This window comes from Dasypus novemcinctus, chromosome 9 (genome assembly GCF_030445035.2).
Source record: "Dasypus novemcinctus isolate mDasNov1 chromosome 9, mDasNov1.1.hap2, whole genome shotgun sequence".
NCBI lineage: Eukaryota > Metazoa > Chordata > Mammalia > Cingulata > Dasypodidae > Dasypus > Dasypus novemcinctus.
Window position 1 is genome coordinate 81,811,271 of NC_080681.1, and position 26,884 is coordinate 81,838,154.

General features: G+C 39.8%; 1 protein-coding gene and 1 non-coding gene across 5 annotated transcripts in view; one reads left to right on the top strand and one right to left on the bottom strand.

The window, feature by feature from the left end:
• Positions 1–19: 19 nt before the first annotated feature.
• FAF1 (Fas associated factor 1) overlaps positions 20–26,884 on the top strand; it is a 573,725-nt gene continuing 546,860 nt past the window's right edge. For 2 of the 4 annotated variants that reach the window (XM_071217457.1, XM_071217455.1), the window contains exon 1: positions 356–499. In XM_071217457.1, coding sequence (XP_071073558.1) covers positions 455–499 — 45 coding nt within the window. In that variant the 5' untranslated portion in view covers positions 356–454. Of the gene's footprint in view, positions 500–26,884 lie in introns of all 4 variants that reach the window. The other 2 variants (XM_071217456.1, XM_004476483.5) reach the window with 2 other exon arrangements.
• On the bottom strand, positions 8,424–8,530 carry LOC111760007 (U6 spliceosomal RNA). Its single transcript, XR_002793815.1, has one exon. It is a non-coding gene; the product is annotated as a U6 spliceosomal RNA (small nuclear RNA).

Genomic DNA, 26,884 nt, shown 5'->3' on the forward strand with positions numbered 1-26,884 from the left:
CAACCAGGGGCGGAGGCGGCGGCCAGGGAGGAAGCGGAGGAGGCGGAGGCGGCAGAGGCATTCGCCCGCCTGCTCTTTCGCTCGGTTTCCCCGCCCCCGCCAGGCTCGCCGCCGCTGTTGGGAACTGGGTGCGAGCTGTCGCAACCTGCCCTCATCCTGGCCGGCGACAGTAAGACCGAATCCGCATCCAGACCAACCTCCCAGTCGGGGCACCTGCGGCGTAGGCTCCGCGGGACGCAGGCGGGCGGCCGGGGCGCCTGAAGGTTACCGAGTGCATGAGAGCCTAGCGCCTCCCGCGCTGCCCCGCCCGCCGGCTCGCCGGCCCGCCCGCCGGCTCGCCCGCCAGCCCCTCGGCGCCAGACGGCGGCGGCGGCGGCGGCGACGGCCGCAGGAGGCGCCGTCTCCCTCCCAGGTGCGCGCTTCGCTCCCGGAGCCGCGGGACTCGGTGGCCGCCATGGCGTCCAACATGGACCGGGAGATGATCCTGGCGGATTTTCAGGTGAATCATTTGGCCCTGTTTCCCTCCCACCTTCAGTGGGTTCCCGGTACCGAAAGGGTGGTCTTTCCCCAGCGTTTGAGCGCTGCCGTGGTATGTGGGTTAGGCTTTTATATAAGGTACATGGCTGGGTGTGTGTGTGTGTTGTGAGCTTTGGGGGAATTATATGCTCTGCTGGATTTATGTAGAATGTACAGTGTACTGGTTGAATGGGATTTGTAGGGTGAAGGAATATTATATTTCGGTTATGTGTGGGGACTCCTGTGTTATATGGGACACGTGTAGGTTTTGGAGGTATTAATACGGTTTTTTTGTGGATGGGGAGTTTTGGGTTGTTCTATGAGGAGGATGTGATATATTAAGTATGAGAGTGGAACGCGTGGTGATGTGGGTGTGGTGTATTTTATTAAGGGAAAAATAGAAAAGCATAATGATAAGGGGTTGGTGGGGTAGGAAATCTTATTCTCTTAGAGTGGGGCACTGTGGTCATCTTCAAGGAGGAATAAACATTTGAGACTTTGAATGCCTTAGTGGAATTCTTTGGAGGGTAGGAAGATAAGGAGGAGGCAGATAGACTGTATATACCAAGGTATCTCTGCAGTGAATTCAGAAGCTTTACAAATGACCAATTCATTTTAATGAATCCCTTCCCTCACAGCTTTGGATTGCATGGTTAGTGCCTTTCTCCAGGAGTAACTTAAAGGATAAGTAAAGATTATTTCTATACTGATCTGAATTTAACTGTAGTGACTCTAGCATGGAGTATTTTAGGGAGGCCCTTTGAAAATAGAGTATGTATGCATAAGGAAAGACTTGGATTTAAAACTAAAACCCTGTGAACATCTCTTGTCTTTAGATATTTGGTGAAGAAATTAGTATTGTGATACATTTATTAACCTTTTTTTCCTGGCATCAATTTATACCTCATCAACTTTAGAATCTAAGTTACTGCTACTGGCAGACCTTTCCCTCCTTCTTTAACACTGTCATCAGTGCGCGTGATTAGCACTATAATAGTAGACAGTGTTTTTCCTTACTCATATTTTTGTTGGGCTTATCTTCTCTCTCTTTCTAAGTTCCTTATTTTTGCAACTTAATGTTCTGATGGCCATTTCCAGAGATTGCTATTTTGGTTACTCAGTAGTATATGATACATTAAGGATATGTGGATATCAGCATTTGATTATAGTGTAACCTAATATAGACAGAATGGGAGAGTTCCTAAAATAAGAATGACCACAAGATTTTGCTGTTTTGTAGATGTAAGATTGGCCCGAGGATTTCTGTCTGCCTAAATGTTTCATCTTTTTGTTTCATTGCCCAATTCATTAAAAAAAAACAAAAAACAAATATGGAATATAGTTGTGTGACTATAAGACATTATATTTCTAGGTGTAGTTTTATCCTGCTAAAAAATTGTTGTATTTTGTAGGGAATGGCTTTAGATAACAAAAAAAGTGTAGCTTGTTTATCTCATGAAAGTTTCAATTTCACCAAACTTTTTACTTACTTTCATAACTTATAGGTGCTTGCTCTCTTATTATTTGTGACAATTTTTATTGTTACTGTTAATCTTGTATTGGCTAAAGAAAATTTAGGGCTCATGTAGTCAGAGGCAAAGTTTGATTTTCAGACAAGCACTAGGGATTTTGGTTTGGAAAGCAAAATGATTATTTTCATCACATTAATACATTCTGATAAGTTTTTCTCTTTTTTTAAAATTTATTTTTATTTCTCCCCCCACCCCCAAGTTGTCTGTTCTGTGTCCATTTGCTGTGTGTTCTTCTTTGTCCGCTTCTGTTGTTGTCAGCGGCATGGGAATCTGTGTCTCTTTTAGTTGCGTCAAGATGTGTCGTCTTGCTGCGTCAGTTCTCCATGTGTGCGGCGCCATTACTGGGCAGGCTGCACTTTCTTTCGCGCTGGGCAGCTCTCCTTATGGGGCGCACTCCTTGTGTGTGGGGCTCCCCTACGCGGGGGACACCCCTGTGTGGCACGGCAGTCCTTGCATGCATCAGCACTGCAATGGGCAAGCTCCACCACAGGTCAAGGAGGCCCGGGGTTTGAACTGCGGACCTCCCATGTGGTAGATGGACACCCTAACGGCTGGGCCAAGTCCGCCCCCAAGTTTTTCTCTTACTTCAGACCAATGACAATGCTATGAACAATTGCTTGCCAAATGGAAAAAAAAAAAAAATGAAATCTGCAACGAACAATTGTTTGCCAAATGGTGAGAGTTAATTTCATATTGTTAAATGGGTAAGAGAACATATTGGTAGAATAAAAAATTATTTAGACACTATACACATGCTAAACACATTAGCCTTTTATGTATTTCTAATCTTGTATTCCTGTTATAAATGATGATGCCAGCATCAGTCTGCTGTCATGATCTTAGTGTTTTTTTTTTTTTTAAAGATTTATTTTATTTATTGCCCCACTCCCCCCGGTTGTCTGCTTGTGTCCATTTGCTGTGTGTCATTCTGTGTCCACTTGCATTCTCGGTGGCACCGGGAATCTGTGTCTCTTTTTGTTGCATCATCTTGCTGTGTCAGCTCTGTGTGTGTGTGTGGTGCCACTCCTGGGTGGGCTGCGCTTTTTTCATGTGGGGCGGCTCTCCTTGCGGAGCGCACTCCTTGTGCGTGGGGCTCCCTATGCAGGGGACACTCCTGTGTGGCATGGCACTCCTTGTGCATGGCAGCACTGTGTGTGGGCCAGCTCACCGCATGGGCCAGGAGGCCCAGAATTTGAATCCTGGACTTCCTATATGGTAGCTGGATGCTCTATTGGTTGAACCCTATCCACTTCCTGGTCTTAGTTTTTAAGTTAACTCTTCTTCTGGTTTTTCATATTATGTAAAATTTTATAAGATTAAATTTAAAAGTGAACATTTATCCTGTTATAAGAAATTGGATCATTTATTTTAAAGATTGCAGCTCAAGACTTGGGATACAGATACTTGGATGATTCCTATATCTTCTATAACTGGACAAATCAATTCCCTATTCAAATGTGAACTTAGTAAAATTATATTTTATCTCCTTTCTATGATCATAGGAATTAATGATTGTTTTGAGAGCTTAGTGCTGCCTTTGTGGAAAGGAACATAGTTTAAGAATATGATTAGGTTTTAATTTTTGTTATTGTGGGATAGTTCTGACAAATACAACTACCTAGATAGGTAAAAGCTTTTGAAAATGATTTTACATTCTGTAACTATTTCAACTCAATAAAGAATTTTGTTGAAATCATTGGAGAGATGCTATGTAATGAATGAAAGATTATAACTCAGGTTTAGGAGTTGTAAGTGGGTAAACTTATTACAAAGCAAGTATATTCCAAATCGTTCTTAAAAGAATTTTTCCTCCAAATAAAAACTTCTTCCAAAACTTTGAGTTGAGAGAATGATGGCATCCTGCCCCAAATCAGCTTTAAATGTAAATAGTGTTAGCATGAATATTACTAGTAAAGGAGTGAATAGAGTAGTACATTTACAGTTCTGGTTGGCCAGAGCTAGGAGGGGGTGTAAAGGAATTTCCTGGGTTTAAAAAAACAGGCAGGCATTGATGAATCATGGTTCCCCCCCCTTCTTATTTTATTAGTATAATTCTTTTTTTTAAGATATATTTTTATTTATTTCTCTCCCCTTCCCCCCCTTTCCCCCCCGCTCCAGTTGTCCATTCTCTGTGTTCATTTGCTGTGTGTTATTCTGTGTCCATTTCTATTCTTGTCAGTGGCACCGGGAATCTGTGTCTCTCTTTGTTGCATCATCTTGCTGCGTCAGCTCTCCATGTGTGCGGCACCACTCCTGGCAGGCTGAACTTCTTTTGCACTGGACAGCTCTCCTTATGGGGCGCACTCCTTGCTCATGGGGCTACCCTACACGGGGGACACCCCTGTGTGGCACAGCACTCCTTGCACGCATCAGCACAAGTCAAGGAGGCCCAGGGTTTGAACCCTGGACCTCCCATGTGGTAGGCAGACGCTCTATCTGTTGAGCCAAGTCTGCTTCCCTGTATAATTCTTTAACTTATTTATTTTTTATTTTTTTAGGTTGAGGTGTGGAGCAAAAATCATTTGATCACAAACTTTTGAGACCCTATTTGATTTGTTTCCAGGGGTGAAAATAGTTATTCAACCGTAATTGTACTTCCTAGCAAATAATTTTAGTAATATAATACCTCTTAGGTTGGGTCTAGAAAAGCAAAAAAATGAGTCCCACTCCCCTCTAAACTTGAATTAGCATCATGCTAATTTCTTTTTTTTTAAACATATGCTCTTTCTTTGGGGAAAAAAAGAACAGTGTGACCCGTTTAGATTAACTTACATGTTGGTCTTATGCATTTTTTCTATTTATGTTTCTCTGTTGCTAAGAATAAAGAGACAAAGATCATAACCCTATTCAAGTGAAGGAAAAAACTCTCAATAGTAGTAGTAGTTTCAGTTTTCCTCAGAAACAAACCTTATTTGCCTTGCTAAACCTATTTACAGTGGTCATAGATTAGAGTCCCTTTACTTCTCTAATTTGACATTGATTTTGATGTTACTTTTAATTTTATTTCCTCTATGATAAAAATATATCTTTTATTTTCACTCCTGATCTTTCCAAATAGTAATTCTTCTGCTGCCTAAACTGATAACATTTATTTTCATATATTGGTCTGTCACCATGGGACTTCTAAGTTTTCATTTGTGTATGAGCTCTTCTTTGAAGCATGGACTTTCTTCCATGATACTGTTGGTAAGTCACTATTGAGCACTTCTACCCCTTCATAACATTTTCTCTTTCTAAATGAATTCATGAATCCCTCTTCTTTCTTTTTTAGTTTGACACAAGGAGGCGTCTTGTAAAAAAGAGGACGCCAACTGTGGGAGTAGAAATGGTATTGATCCAAATGGATAGTTATCCTTTGTGATGCTGTGTATTAGGGACCAAACTAAGTGTCTTTGGAACATCTTATTTCATTCCTGGGAGATTACTTTGGATGGAGATTGAGTTATATGGCTGTGTAGCCTTTTTTTGTTATTATTATTTTTTAAACTGTCCTATTTATTTTATTTTTTTAAGATTTATTTCTCTCCCCTCCTTCCCGCCCCCCCCCCCCCCCACTCCACCAGTTGTCTGCTCTCTGTGTCTATTCTCTGTGTGTTCTTCTGTGTCCATTTATATTCTTCTCAGCAGCACTGGGAATCTGTGTCTCTTTCTGTTGTGTCATCTTGCTGTGTCAGCTCTCCGTGTGTGCAGTGCCAGTCCTGGGCAGGCTGCACTTTTTTGTGCTGGGCGGCTCTCCTTATGGGGCACATTCCTTGTGCGTGGGGCTCCCGTACGCAGGGGACACCCCCACGTGGCACAGCACTCCTTGCACGCATCAGCACCACGCGTGGGCCAGCTCATCACAGGGGTCAGCAGGCCCTGGGTTTGAACCCTGGACCTCCCATGTGGTAGGTGGATGCTCTATCTGTTGAGCCAGATCCACTTCCCAGTAGCCTTCTAATCAGTCCTTTTTTCCCTCTATCTTCTTTATTTTTTTAAAGGGATAAATCATGTTGTTTTAGTGTTTGGATTCTAAGTAATTGCGAAAATAAGGTTTGGCATGAAGAATAAAGTATAGTGTATAGTAGGTAATAGCATGGATTTAAACCACAGCTCTGCCACGCTCTAATTGTATGTTCTTTGACAAATCACCTCAAACTTACAAATCACAACTGTGCATTAGTTTTCCCATATGAAAAATGAGTTAACACATTTAAAGTGGATAGAACAGGTAGGTACCTGGTATAGAAAATATTCAGTGAATTTTTTTTCTTTCTTTTTTATTTTTATTTATTTATTTTTTTGTCTTTTTTTTTTAATATTACATTAACAAAATAAGAGGTCCCCATATACCCCCACCCCCCTCACCCCACTCCTCCCCCCATAACAACAATCTCGTCCATCATCATGAGACATTCATTGCATTTGGTGAATACATCTCTGATCACCGCTGCACCTTATGGTCAATGGTCCATATCATAGCCCACACTCTCCCACATTCCACCCAGTGGGCCATGAGAGGACATACAATGGCCAGTAACTGTCTCTGCAGCATCACCCAGGACAACTCCAAGTCCTGAAAACGCCTCCATATCTCATTTCTTCCTCCCATTCCCCACACCCAGCAGCCACCATGGCCACTTTCTCCACACCAAGGCCACATTTTCTTCGATTAATAATCACAATAGTTCATGAATAGAATATCAGTAAGTAAACTCTAATCCGTATTCTATTCCTCCATCCTGTGGACCTTGGAATGGTTGTGTCCACTCCACATCTATATCAAGAGGGAGCTTAGATTCCACATGGATGCTGGATGCAATCCTCCTGCTTTGAGTTGTATGCACTCTTGGCTCCATGGTGTGGTGGTTCACCTTCTTCAACTCCATGTTAGCTGGCTGGGGTAAGTCCAATAAACCAGAGTGTAGGAGCTGAAGTCTGTTGGGGCTCAGGGCCTGGCTATCATATGGTCAGTCCAGAGATTCAGATCCCCTGGGTATATATTAAAACCCAGCACCAACTACAGTTCTGGTAAAAGTAACAGGAGAGGCTTGTGAAAAAAAATCACATCTGAGTCCAGCTCCATCACACAGAAACACAAACTCCGAAGAAGGGCCAACTGACATGGCACTAAACTCCATCTGCCATGACCATAGAACCTGTGGGTCTCTGTAGCCCTCAGAAGAACCAATACCTGGGGTTGTATCTACTTTATCTGTCTCTGGGACTCTGCTGAGGTGTGCATAAGGGCACACCTCTGATAACCTCCTGGCTCTTTTTGGAGACTCATAGCCATATAAACTCATTTGTCCTTTCCATTTCCCCCTTGATTCAGGTCAAAAAGCATTTTTAACTCCTGGTATTATATGTAGACTGAGATATTCTGCTGGTCCGAGTTGACCCTTTTATTCAAGGTCATTTTCTAGTTACATCATCAGCTGGTACTTGGTAGTAATCCCTTGGCACCAGGGAGGCTCATCCCCAGGAGTCATGTCCCATGCTGGGGGGAAGGCAGCGCATTTACATGCTGAGTTTGGCTTCAAGACTGGCCACATTTGAGCAACATGGAGGCTCTCAGAAGGTAACTCTTAGGCACCCTGCAGCTCTAGGCCTTGTTCTTATTTCAGGTGCACAGGCTCACAAGCATAGTCATTAGTATCAAGGGCTCATTGTTGGAAATTCGTTCTTTTTTGGTCTTTGCCGTTGCACTTGGGGGATTGTTGCTCTTCCTTTAGGGCCTGTGATAGAGCTCCCCTGGCTAGGAACTCAGCACTCCCTCAGTTGTTGTTTTTAATTCTATGCACTATGAAAATATCCAAGCATTTTTATGTACCCTGGATATATGCCCTGGAGAACTCCCTGCCAACCATGTGTCCCCTGTCAATAACATCCCACACCAGTATTCCTCCCCTGCCATTGTTGAACCTCTCTGTGATCCAAAACTTCCTGAAAAGTGAAGCCCAGTATATTGCCAGGTTCCATTAATAGTAAAATGGAATATAGCGATGAGTTTAAAGGTTAGATATAGAATACATATTAATTTGGAAAAATTATGGTAAAAATAAATTGGGATATCAAAAAATTAAAAAATGCAAAAGTTTTGTTTTTGATGTTTTGCCTTCCATCACTGCAGTAAGTGTTGCCCTGTATGCAAATTGGCAAGGCAGCTACTTCCATTGTTTCCTCAGTGTCTACGTCCTATCTTTTTCTTTTTTCTAATTATTAAGCTTATCTTCACAAGAGTTTTAGATCACAGTAATTCATATATACAATATACAGTACTTCCACATATCCAATATAAAACCTTTTCCCTTCCACAGCAATAATCTTTTTACATATTCATACTATATTTACTGAAACTGATGTACAGATATTGAGACAATAGCTTTCAGTCAAAAAAATATGGAATGCTTCACGAATTTGAGTGTCATCCTTGCTCAGGGGTCATGCTAATCTTCTCTGTATCGTTCCAATTTTAGTATATGTGCTGCTGAAGTGAGCACTTCAGTGAATTTTTTGCTGCTCTTTTCATTTTTGATTATTTTAGGGTATATGTTCTCTCTAGGGGACTTCCGAGAACATGTATTTCAAGCTTCTCATCTTTTTTTTTTCTTTTTCTTTTTTCTTCTATTATTTTTTTGTTTTCTCATTTTCTTTTTGTGGAAATTGAGAACTCAGAAAAAGAAATTGAGTTGTCCAAGGTCATGGGTTGGTTTGAAACAAAAGATTTTATCCATAGCTTGGAGTTCTTGAGAGAAATAAGACCTGCCATTCAGAAGTTTCTCCAAATGAGAATATATATCATTAACAGGGGAGCGGATGTAGCTCGGTGGTTGAGCACCTGCTTCCCTATGTATGAACTCATGGGTTCAACCCCTGGCCCCAGCACCTCCTTAAAAAAAAAAAAATAACAGTGCCTGGTATATGCCTGGTATATAGTAGATATACTGTAATGGAGATAGGGAGGAAGGGAGGAAGAAAAGGAGGAAAGAAAGAAGGATGGATGGAAGGAAGGAAGAATAGATAAATGACAGAATAAGTGAAATGAGAGAACCAGTGGTTTCCTAGTCTACCACTCTAGTCTGCCAAGCTCTAAGTTTACAGGTGGTCACCAGCTATGTAATGATCAGAGTCTATAGATTTCTTGAGCATGGTTGGGTTGATGCTTGATATTTGCAGGACTGGTTTTACAAGAAGACCTATGGATCCTGTAGATCCAGGTCAGCAAACCATAGCCTGGGGGTTATGCATTTTAGTAAATAAACATTAATTGGAACACAGCCACATCCATTCATTTACATATTGTCTATGGCTGTTTCTTGCTACACTGGCAGGTGAGTAGCTAAGACAGAGGGACTTAATGGCCCAGGAGCCTAAAATGTTTATCTGGACCTTTAAGAATAGGTTTGCTTTCACCCCTCTCTTGAAAATAGTACTTTTCTTTCTAGCTTGCACTCAACTGCAGAGTGCTAAAACATTTAAATGCCTCCCAGATAGCATATGGTTACACTACTGTGAGGGGCAGTTGTTAGAACATTGCACCTAGGCAGACTAAAACTCTCTCTCTCTATATATGTATATATATTTAAAAAAATTAATTGACTGTGCTTCTCTGAGCAAATCACTTCTCCTTTCTGGGCTTTCGTTAACATTTTTGGCTGTCACAACTTGGGAGGGGCTCTCACTATTGGCATTTTGTGAGTGGAAGCTAGGCTTGCTGCTAAACATCCTAGAATGTATAGGGCATCCCCTCATAATGAAGAATTATCTGGCCTAAAACAGCAATAGTACTGAACTAAATCATTAGCTGTCAAACTTTAGCATGCATTGGTATAACCAGTAAGGCTTATTAAAACAATTTGCTGTATTCCACCCCAGATTTTCTGATTCAGTGGATCTGGGGTGGGACCTACAAATTTGCATTTCTATCAGGTTCCCATGTTATGCTCTTATTGCTGATTGAGGGACCACACTTGAGCACAACTGATCTCAATTACTTTTAAAATTTCATCCATTCTTGTATTTCTTTGATTTTGTGATAAGTACTGTTCCATTTCTATGACTTAGGAAAATTGAATATTTCAGTATATACTTGATGCTTACAATAGAATATGCTGTTTTGTGACTGTGTCTTTGAACACTTACTTTTTGTGTGTCCCTTTGGAAAATTTCTGTTCATATTTCAAAACCCACCTCCTACTTTTGCTTATAACATCCATATTCTATGCCCAGCTTGGGTTAAACATTTCTTCTTATCTATCTTATATGTGTTTCTCTTCTTTCAAGTCTTATATTAGATAGTCAGTGATCAGTTTATGTTTCTTTCCCCAACTGTCAGCTCTTGGAAGGAACAGCTGCCTGTGTCTTAACCATCTATTCCTATCATACCTAGTAAGAGGGTCTTACTGAATATATATTGAAGGAATATTGCTAATATAGACTGTTATGGTACAAATAGAGTAAAATGGTAAATTTTAATTTTTTTTAAGCAGCTCCCAATTATTGACATGATTTTGAATAATAAAATTTGTCATTCAGAAGATAAAAATTTAACCATTTTATAAACTAGGCCTTATAACTTCAAAGTGAGCTGTTTATAGAGAAGTACAAAACACCTCCCTTCTGGGTTAGCTTTGGTAGAGGTCTCAGTAAGGTAATGTGTTAAATATAGGGCTTGAGACCAAGAACTTTGTAATATTTATTGAGTAGTTACTAAATTGCTGTGTGTCAGTTACTTCACTCAAACTATTTTTTAAAAAAGCAAAAACTTTAATTTCAAATCAAAATTGTTCCCCATGTAAAATCACTAGTCACTGACTTTAAATGTTAGGGGTGAATTTCATTGAGATAATTTCAAGAAGCAATCTGGCCAAATTAACAGAATAGTTGAACCTTAGTTTATACTTATTTATACTTATAGAGGATTAATTGAAATAGAAAGAATGAGATGTCTAGTTGTAAAGGAAGGGGAAAATTTTTTGGGTTAGTGGCTTTACAATTATGTTTTAGTCACCTGCTTTTTCTCTGCACTTCACTGTGGTTCCTTGGATTCTTTAATGATTGAGCTATAATAGGAGAGTGTTAGTGAGAGGGATGCTTTTTCTCCTGTGCCTTTGTTGCTTCCCACCCTTTTCCCCCAATGGAAAAGTTTTGTGTATCCTTTGGCTTCTAGTTAAAGTGAGGTAGAAACAAATTGGGCATCCTTATTTTAAGTTTAATGGGGGAGGAACAATAACAATAGCTTCTAGTTTTTCTTGCACAATTATTTATTTATTAAGCAGTTTTATTGAGATATATTTGTGCATTCATCACTTCATTATTGGTGCATTTTCATTATATTAATAATAATAATAATAATAATAACCAAAAGCAGACAAACAACAAGAAAATTCTTCACCTCCCAATCTATCCCTGTTTCCCCTGCTGTACGTAGCTGCTATTTCTGGCTATTCTGGCATAATTATTTCTTTTTTAAAGCAGTTTTATTGAGATATATTTGTGCATTCATCACTTCAACCATTATTAGAGCATTTTATTTTTTCAATAATAGCTTCTAGTTTTTGATGTGGTAGATGTTGTGCTAGGCCCTTTCAATCTAAACTTTATCTTGATCCTGTTTTGGGATACAATTCTTCATGATTTCTTTAGTCTTGTGAGCAGAGGAAACGGAATGCCTTTGTTCCACATTATCTTTTCAAGGACTTTTGTATATCAGGCATCCTTGGAAGATAGAAATAGTGGAGTGAAAGGGCTGGTTTGTGTATACTGTCCATTGTAGAAGATTTGGGTTCTCTAGACTCTGGGTTCCTCACCTGTAATGCACTACTGTGCAGGTGCAGGTGTTACCTGGCCTACTTTATGTTGCCCTATGGGAAATGGGGTCAGAGAACCAGTATAAGAAAATGCTGATGCTGTGACTACTAATTTTGCTATGAGTCATAAAGTCCTTTATGGCTGACCCAGCATCCATGAAACTGGTTGATTAACTTGTTAGTTTGCAATTAGGGTAAAATCTTAGATCTTTTACATTCTTAAAAGTTTTGGCAACAAGTATGGGATGCTGACAGACACTTGTCTTTCTGGAAGAGGAAGAATGAAGGCCTCATGGGCTGACCAATAGAATTTGAGGAAAGTCCATAGGAATCAATAGTGAGCATGTTGATCAAATTAAGTGGTTCTTCACTTTATTGCCTGTTAATGAGGAAGAGTGGGGAAGAGGTTGCAGACAGAGTACCTGGAGTACCAGAAAGCAGGTTCAAAAAAAGATACCTGAACATTGCTCTGGTTGTTGCTTAATTCTCCTTTGCTACCTCATCAGTCTGGTAGTCAGGCTCAAGTTCTCCCCCGTGTAACAACTAGTAAAATTCATCCTGGCTGGGCAGAAAATTCTGTCTCCTTTCAGATAACAAGTACAGATATTCAGGTACCTACATCAAGTGGGTAAGTAGGCAAATTTACAACCTCTGTGGGCAGAAAGCAGGTGAATTGTTAGCACTTTGATCAATTCGCCTGAGAGATGAGGTGATGGGGTGCATAATATTTAATGGCTCAGGCTCTGCTTTGGAGGAAGCTTTATTTCCTATTTCACTATCTGAAACAGAGCCGCTGGCTCAATGGGGTCCTTGATTCACAGAGGTTCCCCTAAGCTTGGACCTGTTCACTGATTTTTCAACTAAGCTGCAACCTCATGGTGTCTACTTAGCTGCTGGGGCTGTTCAATCTCTGCACCAACTCTGCAGGCTGATAACAGATGTGATTGCTCTGTTTTGTTCAGTGGGCAGAACTCAAGACTGTTCTTATAGCTCTGACCAGGGCATACCTTGTTGAAACTTGTTATTTTTCTACTGACCCTTTGACCTTTCACCAATGACCTAGCTGTTTGGTCTGTCACTTGGAAAGCTATAGACTGACAGATTAAAGACAGCTGTCTTCTTAGCTGCTAAGTTTGGAAACAAAAATTGCTGATCAAACTGTTTTATCAGTCAAGTAGATGTCCACACTAAGGGTCCCTTCTCTGATGGACACTGACATCAAGCTTCTTTTGACTGAGCCTGCATGGCCCAGAGCCACTATTGTTGCCTGGGTCCATCATCATACAGGATGTGATAAACACATCAGTCATAATAAACTGGGTACAAAGTACAGGATTCTGTGTTTCTATGCAGAGTTCTACTGCTTGTCAGATTTGTGACTCCACCAAAAGCTGACCTCTTTGTGTCATGGTGAGAGAGGCCATATTGCATGGGACATGGCCCCTGCTGCCTCCTGGCAGATAGAATACATTGGACCTCTAACCTCCCTCTTAAAGTTATCAGTGGTGCCTTACACTGACCATTTCTGGATGTGATGTTTCTTTTTTTTTTTTGCCCCTAGCAGCAACCCTAGACTATCCTGGTTGAAATACTGTCTCTGTGGCAGCGCAACAAAAAGGTGGCATAGGGGATTCAAACTTAATTCTCACAAAAAAAGAAAATAAAAGTGAACAGAAAAAGAAACAGCAATAAAAAAACTTAATTCTGGTTCAGCCACTTGGATCTCTTGGATTGACATAGTATAAGGATGATGATCACTTGGATGAATATACTGCTTTGCCCATTTCCCCCTTCTGTGGACCACCTGAGCCAGAGGGGGTCATAAAGGGTCTCTTTAGCCCTTGACCCTCTTATACCTGACATTTCCAGATGAAAGGTCTAAGTGTGAGTAGGAGATGATGGGAAAAGGGTGAAGTTATAGCTACTGAAATGGAACACATTGATTTTGTGGCTTTGGAGGGAGAGCAATATTCCTGGCACCTGGGGAGGCAAAGGCATTCATGTTCTTTGTCTTTCAGAACTGCCCTTGAACTCTTCCTCTTGTAGGAAAACACCCCGGTGCAGCCCTTCCAAAGTGTTGGAAGCATATTATATTTAACTTCTGTGTATGCCATTCCTCGTTAGACAGCTCTGATCACAATAAAAAACAACTATATATATATATTTATTAGAGAAGTTGTGAGCTTACGAAACAATTATGCATAATGATTCCCATACATCACCCCTCCACCACCACCTTACATTGTTGTGTACTATTTGCTACAGATCATGAAAGAACATCATCAGATTATTACCACTAACTGTGGTCCATTGCTTACACTTAATTTATTTTTTCCACACACCCCCTATTATTAACACCATGTATTGGTACTGTATGTATGTTATAGTTCATGAGAGAGCACTCTCATATTTGTATGGTTAACTACAGTCCATCTTCTGCCATATGGTTCACTGTGTTGTACAGTCCCATGTCTTGTACAATCTATCCAAAGCATACACTTGGTGCCTCTCACTTTCATCACAGAGTTGTGCAGTCTGACTACAGTTTGTCATTTCCCTTAACCTCACTGAGAAGTCTATTGGAAACAGCAGGGGTTGGCGCAAGCTACTGTAACTTCTTTGCAAAACACCTGTCACCATCTCTAGAAGTCTTCTTCACCCCCATTCCCATAGCCTTCACTCAGAGATTTTGTAAGGCAGATGATCATCCATCTGGCTGTTGGCCTGGACAGATGGGGCAGGTTGGAATGACTGCCGTCATTCAGCCCTTCCAAAAACAGGGACTGGACTCAGTTATTCAAACTGGGAACCAGGAAGCGATGTTAGGACACAGGTTGATAATGCTTACCAGACTGATGTAGGTCCCACTTGGAAAGACCCAACAATTGTAAACAGCTTTTTCTTTCCAGATGCTCTATCTCTGCCCTTGAGACTGCACTTCTTTTGTGGAAACCAGACATTAACTTGCCTTCCTCCTGAAAGCAGAGTCTTGCACCTTCACGGAAACATCACTAGTAGTTCTTACAGCTCTCGGATGGACTGCAGAGATCTCTCCAAAATGAGGCTGGCCTTAGTTACTTGGGGTAGCTCTGTGGAGGAATAACTGATTTGTTATTTATGTACTCCGTGTGGCCAGTTATCCCTATTATAGAAGTCGTTCAACTAGAAAAGATGGTGTGAAATTTAGTTTCTGTCTTTTTAGCTGAAACGATCAACACCGTCTTGGTCCTGGAAGGCATTCGTGTCCGCCTCAACTATCGCACAAGGATTGTTATGGGTGATAAAATTGCCCTAGACTATTACTTTGTGCTCTGGCGTTCAAACCTGTTCCTATATTAATGCCTTGGGCTAAGTAGAAAGGCCTAATACAGAAATTTGAGGAGAAAGCCACCTGGCTTTCGAAGGTACATCCTGATAGGTTATGGGAGTCTTCTTGTGGTTGGTTATGGAACTCTGAGGAGCATGGTTGAAATAAATTCTGAACAGTGGCCTCATCCTGCTTGGAGTTCTGTTGATAGGAGCCTTAATTAAATGCCACATGAGACAAACTGTATGGATTAATTGCAGCCTCTGTAGGTTGGATTAATCAGAGTGGCTGACAGAGTGGTATATTCATGAGAAAATTCAGCAGCAGCAAAGATGGTTAGAAGTGAGGAGTGGATATTGTTGGAAGACAATTCTCTGTGTCTCTTGTGTTTCTGCACAAGAATAGAGGCACTGATTGTTCTAGACTGTCTTTTCAAGGTATTTTATTGCAACCAGCTTAGATAGTGTTTTCTTCCAGAGCAAAGGATAGGTTTGCTTACAGCCTTGAAAGAAAAAGTTATATTCTCCCTTCAGAGCAAAGGATAGGTATGCCTACTGCCCAATATAAAAGACTGATATTCCCGTAGCTCAGGGTTTCTCTCCTGTAATGCAGTCCAGTGCATGTGCACGTGTTAACTGGATCCCTTCTTGTCACCCAGTGGGAAATGGAATGCTAATACTCTATTACTATTGCTATGACTATTAAAATACTTCATCGCTGATCCAAAAATCTCTTCTTTTCCTCCAGCATCCATAAAATTGTGACAGGCTAACTAGGTAGAGAGAAATCATAGACACTTTATAGCTTTTACCACTTTGCAAAGTTGGTATTCCTTCACTTTACAGATTAATCTTCAAATGGTAATTATAATGACTAACATTTATTAAGCATTTTCTTCTGCTGGGTTCCATGCTGAGTGTTTTATCTGCATTATCCCATCTAATCAGTATATCTCATCTTTAATAGCCATTTTTCAAATTTCCATTTTTAAAAAAACGTTTATTTTATTTATTTATATTTATCTCCCCTCCCCCAGCTCTCTTCCAGGCCTCTATCTCCTGCCTGCTATGCAGCTACTGATCTGATCTGGCAAACACTTTTTTCTCAATTGCTGTTAGTAAGGACCACCAGAAACAGTTTGCTTTCAGCTGACAAGGTCAGCAATATACCTTCACTGTCCTACCTCAAGGATATATCCTTGAGTTGGCTGCCTTTTCACCCTTTTGACGAAGTCCTGTGAGGTGCAAAGATGTTTGATTTTGAGGAGATCCCTTTTTATTTTTTCTTTTGCTCCATGTGCTTTGGGTGTAAGGTGCAAGAAACCACCACCTACCACAAGGTCTTGAAGATGTTTCTCTACATTTTCTTCTAGTAGTTTTATGGTCCTGTTTTTTTTTTTTTCCTTTTATTTTTATTCATTTTTAAAAATTAATTTATTGAAGTATATCACTCATACATAAACATGCATAAACAAGTGTATGATAATAGTTGTAAACTTACAAAACAAACATATATAACATCATACAGGGCTCTCATAACCTACCCTACCAGCAATAATTTGCATTGTTGTTAAACCTTGTTAACTAATGATTAAAAAGCATTGTCAAAATATTACTACTAACCAAAGTATTTTTCCCCCAACCAACCCTATTATTATCTTTATTTCATTTATACATGAACATTACATAAACAATAAGTGTATAATAAAAGTGAACTTACAAAGCAAACATGCATAACATCATACAGGGGTCCCATTCATCAACCCTCCACCAACACCTTGCATTGTTGTGAGATGTTTGTTTCAAATTATGAGAGAATATTGTCAAAATCTTACTGCTTATCATAGTCCTTACATTTGGTGTTTTTCCCCCAACACACCCTATTATTATTTTTTAAATATATTTTTTTGACAGAAGTTGTAAACTTATAAAAACAATCATGCACATGTACAGAATTCCGAAACAACAGCCCCTCAATCAACACACCACACTGTGGTGGGATATTTGCTACAGATAAGATAATATCATCTGATTGTTACCATGTCCATAGTGTACATTTTACTCACATTTTCCATACTGCCTCAGTATCAACACAGTACATCTTTCACATAGATGCAAGAATATTATATTATTACTGCTAACCACAGTCCATAGGTCACTCCAGCTGTATTTTTCCCAAGCTTCTCCACATTCCCAACACCCTGCAGTAGTGATGTACATTTGCTCCAGCTCACAAAGGACACTCTTGCATCTGTACCATCAACCACAGTTCTCATCCTCCTCTTGGTTTACTCTGCTATTTAGTTCCTATTATTCTCTAACATTCTGTCAACTGGTATTTACATACCTAGACTACTATTTTCAGCCACATCCATTTATAAACTAGCTGTTACTCATTGTGTGTTACCATCCACCTATACATTTCCACACTTATTGTAAAGCTCATTAAAACTTCTACATACATTAAACATCAGTAGGTGATCTCAGTTCTCCTCTTATTTCCTTTAAGAATCTACCATCTACCACCAGGTCTTAAAGGTATTTTCCTACTCTTTCTTCTAGAAGTTTTGTGGTTCTTCCTTTTATTTTTAGGTTTTTGATCCATTTTGAGTTAACCTTTGGATAAGGTGTGAGATAGGGGTTCTCTTTCCTTCTTTCAGCTATGCATATCCAATTATTTCAGCACCATTTGTTGAGTGAATTGTTCTGCCTGAGCTGTGTGGGCTTGACAGGCTACTCAAAAATTACTTGACCATACATATGAGGGTCTGTTTCTGAATCATAAATTTGGTTCCGTTGGTCTATTGTGTCTGTCTTTAGGCCAGTACCATGCTGTTTTTACCACTATAGCTAGGTAATATGATTTAAAGTCTGGAGATGAGGGTTCACATTTCCTTTTTAAGATGTTTCTGGCTATTCAGAACCCCTTACCTTTCCAAATAAATTTGATGATCGTGTTTTCAATTTTTCTTTTTTTAATGCTGAGGGAATTTTTATTGGGATTGCATTGAACCTCTATATCAATTTAAGTAAAATTGACTTCTTAATATACTTAGTCTAATAATCCATGAACATGGAATGTTCTAGTTATTTAGGACTTTTTTGATTTCTTTTAACATTGAGTTGCAGTTTTCTGAACACAAGTGCTTTACATCGTTGGTTAAGTTTATTCCTGGCTACTTGAGTTTTATCTGTCATATTTTATCTTCAACACACTTTTCACACTTTCAGTTACTTTTTTTGATATAGTCTTCGTTTCTAGACTCTCTTCCAGGCCTCTCTCTCCTGTCTTTTCTTTTCAGGCTCTAGCACACCCTTTGGTATTTCCCGAAAATCTGGTCTCTTGCTTAGAAATTTCCTCAGTTTCTGTATATCTGTGAATATTCTAATCTTGCTCTCGTTTTTGAAAGACAGTCTTGCTGAATATAAAATTCTTGGCTGGAAGTTTTTCTCTCATAGTATCTTAAATATATCAGACCACTGTCTTCTTGCCTCCATGGTTTCTGGTGAGAAATCAATACCTAATCTTATTGGGTATCCCTTATATGTTCTGCATTGCTTTTCTCTTGCTGTTCTCAGAATTCTCTCTTTGTCTTTGGCATTTGACATTCTGATGACTATGTGTCTCGGAGTTGGTCCATTTGGATTTTTTTTGTATGGGAGTATGTTGTGCTTCTTGGACATGGATATCTATTCCTTCAATAGGGTTGGGAAATTTTCTACCATTATTTCTTCAAATATTCCTTCTGCCCCTTTTCCCTTCTCTTCTCCTTGTGGAACACCCATGACATGTATGTTTGCATGCCTTTCGCTGTCCTGTAGTTCCCTGAGACCTTGTTCAATTTTTTCCATTCTTTATCTGTTCCTTTGTATGTTCACTTTCAGAGGCCATTTCTTCAAACTCACCAATCCTTTGTTCTGCCTTCTCAAATCTGCTGTTATATGATCTATTATTTTTAAAATTTCATTGATTGCACCTTTCATTCCCCTAACATCTGCTATTTTTCTATGTATGCTTTCAAATTCTTCTTTGTGCTCGTCCAGTGTCGTCTTAATATCCTTAATCTCTTTAACCATCTCATTTAAGGAGATTTGTTTGAACATCTGTGATTAGTTGTCTCAACTCCTTTATGTCATCTAGAGGCTTATCTTGTTCCCTTAACTGGGCCATATCTTCCTTTTTCTTGGTGTGGATTGTAATTTTTGTTGGTTTCTTGGCATCTGGCCTACTAGAGTATTTATTTTGGGTGCAGTTTTTAGTTTAGTGCTTCCTGCTATTTCTCCCTTGCTGGTTGTGCAGTGGGAGCCAAGCTTGTAATTGGTGCTATAAGCTGCCCTCATTGCACCAGGGACCAGTGAAGCTTCTCCCAACTTTCTCCTTTGTCAGGGATAGGCACAGAGTCACAGCTCTGTGGAGTAATCCAAGTCGTGCAGGTCTTGACTCTAGTTGCCCAGAGAGACTGATGAAGTTTCATGCCCCTTTCTCCCCTACCTGGGGCATGGATGGAGTTGCAGGTGTGGGCAGCAATCTGTGAAGTGTGGTTCCAAGATGACTGCAGTTGCCCCAGTAGACTTCCAATTTTCAGTCTGTGCCAACCAAAGGTACCTGCAGTTACCTGGATAGACTAGTGCAGGGTCTGCCAGGCTCCTCCCTGCCGGAGGTCGAGCTTGGCCCTAGGCTAGAGCTGTAATCTGATCTGGATGGAAAGAAGCTGGTGCCCAACAGCACTGTGTTTTTCAGTCCGCCCTGCTTCCCCTCGTGCCTGGTGCAGAGTTAAGATGGTGGCTACTGGCCTCTTTCTGACGTGGACAGGCTCAAACTTCAGCTGTTCTCAGGATAATGCTTTTGCCTGCTGAATTTACTCAGTAGCTGAAGTTGGTGCCCAATCGTTTCTTTCTCCCCTGTTTTTGGGAAGTAGAGTTTTCAATTCCAGCTGCAAAATAGCTCCTGAGGTGGCTTGTGCCTCCAGTGGAGGATGGGCACCAGCCTCTGGGGCATCAGCACTCTACTTATGACTCTTCTCTGCAGATGGGCAGTCTCCTCCTTCCATTCCTTCAAGGATGTGGCAGGATGCTCTTCTGGTTTCCTGAATCCCCCAAATAGGTGCTTCAGATAGCTCTAGGTGTTTGCTAACTGCCCTGTAGCAGGAGCTGAGTCTAGGAGCTCCTTACTCTGCTGCCATCTTGCTGGTTGTCCTGTGGTTCTGCCTTTTATATTTAGGTCTTTGATCCATTTTGATTCTTGTATATGGAGTGAGATAGGGGTCCTCTTTCATTCTTTTGATTATAGATATCTAGTTCTCCCAGCACCATTTGTTGAAGAGACTGTTTTGTCCCGTTAACATGGACAAAACCAGTTGACTGTAAGGTGACTGTTTATTTCCAGACTATCAATTCTATTCCATTGATCGCTGTGTCTTTCTTTATGCCAGTACCGTGCTGTTTTGATCACTGTAGCTTTGTAATATGTTTCAAAGTCAGGGTAAAATTCCTCCCATGTTGTTCTTTTTTAGAACAACATGGCTATGTGGGTGTACTTTCCCTTCCAAATGAATTTGGTAATTACTTTTCTATTCCTGTAAAGTAGGCTGTTGGAATTTTGATTGATATTGCATTGAATCTAGAAATCAGGTTGGGTAAAATTGACATCTTCATGATATTTACTCTTCCAGTCCATGAACTGGAGTGTCTTTCTATTTGTTTAGGACTTCACTGATTTCTTTTAGCATTGATTTATAATTGTTTGCATTTTTATCCTGTACTTCTTTGGTCAAATTGATTCCTAGGTATTCAAGTCTTTCTGTTGCTGTTGAAAATGGATTTAGCCCCCTGATATCCTCCTCAGATTGTTCAATACTTGTGTACAAAAACAATACTGATTTTTGCATGTTGATCTTGTATCCTGTCACATTGCTGAACTCAAGTAGTTTTGTTGTAGACATTTCAGAATTTCTAAATATAGGGTCATGTCATCTGCAAATAGAGTTTTATTTCCCCTTTTCTCATTTGGATGCCTTTAATTTTTTTCCCCCTTGTCTTGCTCTAGCTAGAACTTCTAGCACAATGTTGAATAACATTGGTGACAGTGGATATCCTTGTCTTGTTCCTGATCCTAAAGGGAAAGCTTTCAACCTTTCCCCACTGAGTACAATGTTGGCTTTGGGTTTTTCATATATGCCTTTTTATCATATTGAGGAATTTTCTTCTATTCCTTTCTTTCAAAGTTTTTTATTAAGGAAAAGGATGCTGGATTTTGTCTAATGTCTTTTCTGCATCGATTGAGATAATCATCTGTTTTCTTTTCCTTCAGTTTGTTAATGTGGTAAATTACATTGATTGATTTTCTTATCTTGAACTGTCCTTGCATAGTAGGAATAAATTCCTTGATATGCTGTTGGATTTGATTTGCAAGTATTTTGTTAAGAATTTTTGTATTTATGCATAAGAAAGATTGGACTGTAATTATCTTTTCTTGTGGTGTCTTTATCTGGCTTTCGTATTAGGATGATGTTCGCTTCATAAAATGTGTTGGGTAATTTTCCTTCCTCTTCAGTTTTTTTGGAAGAGTTTAAACAGAATTGGTGGTTAATTCTTTTCAAATTGCTTGGTACAATTCACTTGTGAAACCATATGGTCCTGGACTTGGTTAGGTTTTTTTTATGACTGATTCAATCTCTTTAAATGTGGTTGTTTTGTTAAGTCTTTGTATTTTTTGTAGTATAAGTGTAGGTTGTTTTTGCATTTCTAGGAATTGTCCATTTCATCTAAGTTGTCTAGTTTCTTGGCATACAGTTTCACATAATATCCTCTTATGATCCTTTTTATTTTTGTGGGTTCGGGTGTAACCTCCCCCCTTTCATTTCTGTTTGTATTTCTTTTCATCTTCTCTCTCTTTTTTTCTTTGTTAGTCTAGCTAAGGGTTTGCCAATTTTACTGATCTTCTCAAAGACCCAGCTTCTGGTTTTGTTGATTTTCTCTGTTTTTTTTTTTCATATTCATTTATTTCTGCACTATTTTTATTATTTCTTTCCCTCTGCTTGCTTTGGGATTGGTTTGCTGTTCTTCTTCTAGTTCCTCTAGTTGTTCAGTTAAATCTTTGCTTTTAGCTCTTCTTCCTTTTTAATATAGGCATTTAGGACTATAAATTTCCCTCTGAAGACTGCCTTCACTGGTGATCCCATAATTTTTGTTAAGTTGTGTTCTCCTTTTTATTAGTCTCAAAATATTTACTGATTTCACTTACAATTTTTTCTTTGATACACTGATTATTTAGGAGTGTGTTGTCTAGCCTCCTTCACATTTATGAATTTATCTCTTTCCTGTCTATTATTCATTTTCAGCTTCATTCCATTATGATCTGAAAAAGTTTTTTGTATAATTAAAATCTTTTTAAAAAAATTTATTGAGAGCTACATTGTGCCCTAACATGTGGTCTACCCTGGAGAAAGATCCATGGGCACTTGAGAAAATGTATAAACTGTTGAGTGTGGGTGCAACAACGTTCTGTATATATCTGTTAAGTCTAACTCATTTATCACATTGTTCAAGTTCTCTATTTCCTTCTTGATCTTCTCTCTAGTTGTTCTCTCTAAAGATGTGAGTGGGGTGTTGAAGTCTCCAATGATTATTGTAAAGATATCTATTTCTCCTTTCAATTTGCCAAAGTTTGTCTAATGTATTTTGGGGCATCCTGGTTATGTGCATAGATATTTATGAATATATCTTCCTGTTGGACTGTCCCTTTTATTAATATGTAATGGCCTTCTGTATCTCTTATAACTCTTTTGCATTTAAAGTCTGTTTTGTTCAATATTAGTATAGCTACCCCTGCTCTTTTTTGGTTACTATTTGCATGGAGTATCTTTTTCTAACCTTTTGCTTTCAGCTGGTTTGTATCCTGGGTCTAAGGTGAGTCTCTTATAAGCAGCACATGGATGGCTTGTGTTTTTTATCCTGTCATCCTGTCTTTTGATTGGGGAATTTAATCCATTCACATTCAATGGTATTGCTGTAAATGCCTTATTTACTTCCACCATTTTATTCTTTGTTTTTCCTATGTCATGTCATGTTTTTTGCCTTTTTATTGTTTTTGTTATCAATTCTGCTATTCTTTCTTCTATGCTCTCCTCCAAGTCTCTCTCTCCAGTCTTTTTCTTTCAGGTTCTAAGGCTTCCTTAAAATTTTCCTGCAAAGGTAGATTCTTTTTTACAAATTCTCTTAGTTTCTGTTTGTTTGTGAATGTTTATACTCAGCTTCGTATTTGAAGGATAATTTGCTTGATTAAGAATTCTCGGCTGCAGTTTTTGTCTTTCAGTATGCTAATTGTATCATACCACTGTCTTCTTGCCTCCATTTCTGGTGAGAAATCCATGCTAAGCCTTACTGGGTGTTCCTCATATATGATAGTTTGCTTCTCCCTTGATGCTTTCAGAATTTTCTCTTTATCTTTGACATTTGACATTCTGAATAATATGTGTCTTAGAGTAGGTCTTTTTGGATTTATTCCCATTGGGCTATGCTGTAAGGTGGCTATATAAGGTCATTTCTTTCATGAGATTTGGGAAATTTTCAGTGAATATTTCCTTAAATACTCTTTCTGCCCTCTTTCCTTCTCTTCTTCTATTGGAACTCATATGACGTGTATGTTTTTGCATTTTGTGTTGTCACTCAAGTCCCTGAGCTCTTGCTCCATTTTTTCTATTCTATTCTCTTTTCAATTTCATCTGTTCTGTCTTTGGTATCAATTCTTTCTTCTATCATTTTGAGTCTGCAGTTGCATGCCTCTGTGTTTTTGATCTCACCTATTGTCTTTCATTCCCATGTGCTTTGTTATTTTTCTATTCAGAATTTCATATTCTTTCTGCTCACTTAGTATCTTTAAAAAATTTTTTTTTTGCTTTCTTTCACTTTTTTCTTCTGTTTCTAGTATCTTCTTTTTTAATTTTTAATTTTTAAAATTTATTTCTCTCCCCTTCCTCCCCCCCTCCCCCAAGTTGTTTGTCCTGTGTCCTTTTGCTGTGTGTTCCTCTATGACCGCAGCTATCCTTATCAGCGGCACTGGGAATCTGTGTTTCCTTTTGTTGCATCATCTTGTTGTGTCAGCTCTCCGTGTGTGCGGTGCCATTCTTGGGCAGGCTGTACTTTCTTTCACGCTGGGCAGCTCTCCTTACGGGGTGTACTCCTTGTGCATGGGGTTCCCTTGCACAGGGGACACCCCTGCGTGGCAGGGCACTCCTTGCGCCCATCAGCACTGCACATGGGCCAGCTCCATATGAGTTAGGGAGGCCCTGGGTTTGAACCATGGTCCTCCCATGTGGTAGGCGGACTCCCTATCCATTGGGCCAAGTCCACTTCCTTCTAGTATCTTCTTGATGTTCTTTATCTCTTTAGCCATATTGTCCTTCAACTCATTAATTTGATTTTGGAAATTTGTGCATCTTGTTAATTAGTTGTCTCAAATCCTGCATCTCTTCTGGGGCTTTGATATATTCCTTTTCTTGGGCCAAGTTTTCCATTTTCTTAGTATGGCTTGTAATTTTTTACCTGATTTCTAGGCAATTGTTTATGTGGTAGTATATTCAGATGCTCAATCTCTCTATCTTTCACAGGGATTTAGTGGCAGGAGGCTGTGTGTTACTGCTGCTCTTTGATTCTTGGTTCAACCTGGATTGTTAGGATTGTCTCTGTTGTTCAAAACTGGGCTCTTGACCCAGTAATGTGTTGCAGACCCACTTCCTAGGGCCTTGGGGAGGAAGGCTGTAAAGGCTAGAAAAAGCCTCTCTTACTTAATTTTACTTTTCTCACATATCCTTCCCTGATCTGCCAGTAGATGGTCCTCTTTTGCAGCCATCTCAGTTCAGTGTCTGGTCGGAGTGTGTTTGCTGCAACAGGGACTGAATCAATGTGATAGAGGTTCCTGCATGGAGGAACTCAAACTTTCTCAGAGACAGTTCTTCACCCTTTGCTGGCAGCTCCTTCCCTTTTCCTGGGTAGGAAATAAATCCACTCCCCTCTGTGTCCTCAACATTCAGTCCTGGTTAGTAGAGAGTGAGATTGGGAGGGTTGGATCTCTTTAGTCTGGGATATCTTTAGTTCCCAGTTGGCTCTCAAACCAAACAATGACTGGCCCTACCTAGTATGGAATTGCTCATGGGAAACAGCAGATAAAATTTGTGGGTCAAAAGCTGAGTCAGCCTTAGCCTATGTCATTCTCTCTCCCCTTTCCTGGTTTGATGGATCCCTGGAGTCCTCTTTGTTTGTAGCAGGTCCAGAGGCCTGAGAATTCTAAAGTGTCTTTAGTACAGGGTAGTGTGCCTGTAGTAGCAGCTGCTGGTTTTAACTAATTGTTTCGCCACTGCCATTCTTTTCTTTTTCCCCTCTCTCTTCTGGGCAGTGTCCAGCCTTCGCCTGGTGTCCTCAACCCTAGAAGATTTTTTTCTAGTCCATTTCAGCTTGTCTTCTAGATATTTTTCTGAGAGAGAAGAGAGTCCTTTGTCTTTCTAGTCTGCCATCTTCTCAGAAGTAGCAGTATAAATTTTTGGCAGTATAAATTTTGGTCCTTCCCTGAAGGGACCTGGCCTTACCCTCATTCTATGGGCTCTGGGTTTGTAAACTGTCTCAAGTTCGGGGTCGATTATGGCGCTGTGACTCTCTGTATCTGTAAATCAAGTTAGACTCTTGTTCACTTGACCTAGCATTCTTCTGCTTATACAGATCACGTAGGAATTAAGTAGACTTCCCATCTATTTTACTTCTAGGTAACATTATCTGTTAGCCAAAGCCCATAGGTCTGTGTGACTCAGACAATTTTTATTGCTGCTTTTAGTCTGGTTTTCGTTGTGGTAGCCACACCTACCTTATCTTTTACTATTAAGTGCTGCTGGTGGGCTTTTGCCAGTCCAGGATCTGATCATCCCCCTAGGACTGAACTGTCCTAGTTTAGTGACAGCAGTTTGCACAGTAATAGCAGACCTGCAGAGAGGAGCAACCACAGAGCTCTTCAGGGAAGATGGAGTTAGTTTCACAAGTTTATTTCTCACAGTCCTGGTGAAAGGTATGTTCTCTGGACATTCCTGGGGTGGGTGGGCAAGCCTTAAATGGTAAATCCATTCTCACATTCCAGTCTCTCTAAGCCTGTAGATTCCCTCATCTACATTATACCAGGACAATGAGATTTTATAAAATTGTCTCATGCGACATGGATGCACAAGTCCAAATTCCATAGGGGGAGGCTGTAAGCCTGATGAAGGTCCTCCATGAATTCCTCAGGCTAAGCTGGCTGTCTGAAGTAGAGATGGGAATTATCTCTCTGAATGTGAAATCAATTCCCCTTTTAAGGTCTTCAGCTTTTTGTATGAGATGTCACTAATAGCTGAAGGCAGTCTCCTCAGTTGATTGTAGATGTAAGCAGTCATAGACTCAATCAATGCACTCATGATTAAAGTCCATGAAATGCCTTTTATTACAGTTAGCCCAGTTCTTCCTTAACCAAGCAACTCAGAACATTATCTGGCCAAGTTGACATGTTAACCTAACCATCACAGTCCATCTCTTGTCAACTTGGCAACCATATACATCACCTTAAACCATACTTAATTTCTAAATAAAAACAATAACAGACGTATATATATTTTTGCCTAATGGTACTCAACTGTACTGCATATAAGTTGACACATTAGCTGAACTATCCCAACTACATTATATTTTAGAAGTGGAAAACATTGCTTAGTGATTTGATAA